Source organism: Egretta garzetta, unplaced genomic scaffold (assembly GCF_000687185.1).
Source record: "Egretta garzetta isolate BGI_Z169 unplaced genomic scaffold, ASM68718v1 scaffold51, whole genome shotgun sequence".
NCBI lineage: Eukaryota > Metazoa > Chordata > Aves > Pelecaniformes > Ardeidae > Egretta > Egretta garzetta.
In genome coordinates this window covers 2,216,010-2,220,408 of record NW_009258549.1, presented here as the reverse complement: position 1 = coordinate 2,220,408, position 4,399 = coordinate 2,216,010, and the positions used below count along the sequence as shown (strand labels likewise).

Here is a 4,399-nt window from a genome sequence, read left to right as displayed (position 1 = left end):
AGAAGAGAGACTCCAGGCTACGTTTTGATGGCTTTTGTCACACCGAGCATGAGCCTGAGAGGCACTAGAACAGACGTTTCTCACCCAAATCCTAGGGTATGGGGCATCTTTCACCAACCTAGTGCATATTTCTATTTCTCTTACATATATTGGAGATGTTGCCGAGATAAGGGGCCATACTCTGACTTCTCCTCCCACCACTGGACACCACCCTGTCTCCCTGCATTGAACCCAAAGCAGGAGTAAATGTGTGTGTGGGCACATGTGTTCTGGAGCAGTGGGCAGCGAATTCACTCCATATCACGTCAGTGACAAAGAGATTCAATGCAGGAGACATTTACAGGCACGAGCAGAAGAAAACCTTCACGTTCTTTCTCCGGGGTGAGCGCGTGTTTCAACTCCGAGATACACTCCCTGCCTCTTGAAATTAATTCAACATTCCTGTGGCTCGGGCAAAAATAACTAGAATGAATAATCTGTGGCTGCGCTGGCCCTGCTGCAGATTGCCTGGTAGATAGAGCCCTCTGCAGGAACTAAAAAGGCAAGAGACGGAGACAGCAGCAGCCTTTGCTAGAAGAGACCCAAAAGGTAACAGATGAAATAGCAATAGCTTATCACATCCTTTAACCCTGCAGGTGTAATTGCCTCTAGCGAGTCTCCAGCGTCTGCCTCTGTGCTGTTCCCAGCTCACAGCGTTACAGCTCCCTGCACCTTTCCTCTCATCCCATTACCTACTCCTCCTCCCACGCTGCCTGACAGCTACCCGCTTGTGCCACGCGCTCTGCCTGCATCCTGCATTTTGGGTGCAGTGCAGAGCTGTGGTGGTGCTCAGGCTGCTTCGCTAAGGCACAGGAACATGACACTTACCTCACATCCTCTGCTTTTATCACTAAAATGATCAGGTTACCCTGGGGTTTGGGCTTGTTTCAAGCACTTTTATTTCTTTCTTTACACCAGAGACAAAAAAACCCCCAGGCTCCAGATGAAAGCAATGTGTGAAGATAGGAACGCCTCTGTGTGTGTGTGCTTGTGTGTGTGCATCTCCAAATTTTCACACCTTCTGGCTGCAGGCCTTTCAGATACAAAGCCCAGGCCCCCGTGGTGGTACAAGGAAGGAACCTTTGTTGGGGAGCCATCAGCCAAGAGGAGAGCTAGTGTTTGGGTTTCTCCCCTAGGGAGACTTGTGGTGGTCCCTGAGCCTCAAAATAGAGAGGCAAAAGACCCAGAGTCACTTCCCTGGTCCTGCAGCCTCTCTACACTCAGTTACCCCTTGTCTCACCATCCAACATCTTTAACTTCTTAAAACCTATGACTCAGTTACAGAGCGGGGACTTCCCAGGATTACAGCCCTCACAGCTATAGGAAGAGGTAGACAGGGCTCTCTTCTGAACAGAGGGCTTCTTATCCTCCCTTGGCCTCTGGTTTCACAGCGAGGTCTTAAATATCGGTGGCCCCTTCTCCACAACCACTACACATCTCTTAATGGAAGAGAAACCACTGGGGCTTTTCTGCTCTGCAACTGACTGGACCATGCTTGGCTGCTCCAAGAGCATCTACATGGTTCCTCATGGAAAAACACCCAGGCCCAATTTGATGGTGGGAGGGGCTGGGGACATTCTTGTCTCCTCTCAGATCCTGTCCTACGTGCCTGGGGCTGTATGGGAGAACCCAAAGGCCAGTTGCTGTTGACCCTTTACATTCAGACACAGGAGACACCATGCCCATGGTTCTGACAGCCCTCAGTGGGTTGCACCCTGCACCTCTGCCTTCAGTTTGGAAAGGGAAGAAGCAAATCTGGCAAGTTGTCCTGTCAGTCATCTTCCTGCCAAGTGGGAGGCAGAGGGAACCAATGCTCCCAAATTTCTTCACTGGAAGAGCCAGCATGGGAGGGAAGTTGTCCAACAACTATGTCTTCCTGCTGCCAGTGACCAGGTCAGGGCTCAGTTTTTGCTGGCAATCTTTTTCTTACGGGCGGAGACCAGATCATAGAAAGGATCTTGTGTGATGCTGGTCCTGGAAATAAGAGGAAATGGGAACAAAAGTAAGAGATTTAATGCTGGAGAGCAGCACAGGCAACCTAACTCAACTTACACAGAGCCACCACCCACCAAAATGTAGGACTGGAGATCTGCAGACCCACAGCAGAGAATTTAGCAGTGGCCAGAGAGTCTCCAGAAGGGACCTTGAAACTCTCTGAATTAAAGAGATACCACAGCTGCTGGACTGCAAATATTTCTTCCCACCCCCTTTTTCAAGCTCTGGTTGCCAAATAAACTGTGTGACCATTTGTCCCTGGGGTTGAACAAAGGTAAGCTCAGGCCTCTGGTTCTGGTCTCCTCACCGTATTGCCTCAATCCACTCATCACGTTCTGCTGGTGTGGCTGCTGAGATCTTGTAGGACTGATGCTTGCCTTCAACCACCTTCCCATCCCCATCTGTTTTGCAGGCTTTGATCTTCTGCCCTTTGCAGTTGGGATTGAAGAGCTCAAAGCAGTTCTGTCAGAAAGGGAATAAAATGGAGCAGTAGGGGAGGACAGGGGGGACTAAGGAGACTATGCTGCCTTCAACCGTGGGTGACAGGCTCAGGAAGCTTCCAAAGGGGAGGAGAGCATTCTGTTTCTGAAATACAACAGAGCCTTTCCTTCCCCACCCCAAGAATCCCTCTATGAGTTAGGTCTCCAGGCCACCCCTCTTAGTTAAATACACCCCTCCTGCAAAAGAGCAGACACTAAAACAGGCTTTATGGAGAGATGGAGCGTCAACCATTATTAGAAAACACCTTCTGGGATCTGTCACTCTGCTCCACCCATGATGATCTCTCCCCCTTTTAAGTAGATGCAACATCCTCTCTTCTGCCTGCCACCACACAAGTAGAAGGCACTTCTCCCAGAGGCATGACACGTCAAAGAGTGGGCATCCACAAAAGATACACAGACAGTGTCACTTCTTGGGCAAGTTTCCTAACACCGCAGCACTGTCTGGTCTGCATGTGCTGTAACTCGTTATGGAGAGTCCTGGGGAGACAACTTGAACCCACACCTCCTGGTGCAAAATGAGTAGGGAGGCAGCTGTGTGCACTCATCTCTGTCTCTCCTACACACACACAAAAACGTACAATAAGGCCAGCCAAGGAAGAGGTCTCCATTCACACCGTCTTCCCGGGTCAAATACAACCATGTTAAGATATGGGAACAAGGCAGTTTGGAACAGCACCTTCCCTCTGAGAACCATGGTAAGAGTAGGGTGTGTGCAACCCTCCCTTCCCTCTGACCACCTGAGAGCCTGCGTTGGCAGAGTACCAAGCAATGGCGACTTACTGGCTTTTTGGGATCATCCACCTTCCGGACTGATAGGTTCTCCAGGGGAATAATGCCCAAAGGCTCTTTGTCCTGAAGGCAAGGAAACATGAATTAACACCCAACATGCTCCCCACTATTTAGAGCCTCTCTGATTTCCCAAATGCTTGCCTTTGTGGGGTGACAAGGGCAGTGGATGCCTGGGGAGATCCCCTTCATTTACATAATGGGGTCCTCAGTTACCAGCAGATCGCAGCAATGGCTGCGGTGTCCAGCCTCCCTCCTCCTCACAACCCGAGGCAAGGGAACAGCATAGGAGAGAAGGGAGGTCTGCATTCAGTCCTGGAGCACAGGGTAGAAGGGAGGAGTTGTCCCCCCCCACCCCGCTCCTCCCTGGCCCCTCAGAGGCTCAGAACCACCCAGGACACCATTCCCCAACTGGGAGTTCAGCCTTTACCGTGGTATATTCAAAGTAGTACAGGCAGTTATCGGTCAGAATGAACCACCGGCGTTTCCAGGTTTTCACACGTCCTCCTAAGGGCAGCGAGGTTCAAAAGCCATCAGTCACACATTTTGCTGTCCTCCTCACTCTCCCCGCCAAGCGCCAGACATGCACACCCAGGCATAACCTCCCCCAGCTCTCCCTGTGGATCACCCCCAAGGAGGCAACCATGGTGCTCACCGCTGATGTGATGCCGCATGGTGGGCACGCACACACAGGGAGCCGGTTTTGCTCTGTTGGGGCTGGGAATGGGGAGGGGTGAGGGATATCTTTCTGAGTCCCTTTTTTGAGCAGACAGAGCCTGCAGGAGCTGGGAGGAGAGAGCAGGCAGCCGGTTTTCAACAGCAGGTGTCAGCCTCACCCCACCGCAGCAGACAGGAGGGAAGGACAGCAGAGATGCTGGTGGGTTCCTGGGGGAGATTTGGGGTGGGAATCCAGAGGAGCTAGGGGAACCCTCCCCCTTACCTAGTTTCAGGAGCCAGCCCTCACGGTTAGGGTTGAAGAAAGTATGCGTGAGGTCATTCCCGTCATCCTCTGGTATGGAGAATGGCTCGTTCTTTATGCTCTCAAACAGACTCTGCCCCAGAGCGTTGGTGAGGGA

At 51.7% G+C, this 4,399-nt stretch overlaps 1 protein-coding gene across 1 annotated transcript in view; it reads right to left on the bottom strand.

Moving 5' to 3' along the window:
- Positions 1–1,928: 1,928 nt before the first annotated feature.
- CYTH4 (cytohesin 4) overlaps positions 1,929–4,399 on the bottom strand; it is a 17,276-nt gene continuing 14,805 nt past the window's right edge. The window contains exons 9-13 of the mRNA XM_009647826.2: positions 4,264–4,375; positions 3,754–3,830; positions 3,318–3,389; positions 2,342–2,496; positions 1,929–2,013 (exon numbers count right to left, since the gene is read on the bottom strand). Coding sequence (XP_009646121.1) covers positions 1,941–2,013; positions 2,342–2,496; positions 3,318–3,389; positions 3,754–3,830; positions 4,264–4,375 — 489 coding nt within the window. The 3' untranslated portion in view covers positions 1,929–1,940. The remainder of the gene's footprint in view (positions 2,014–2,341; positions 2,497–3,317; positions 3,390–3,753; positions 3,831–4,263; positions 4,376–4,399) is intronic.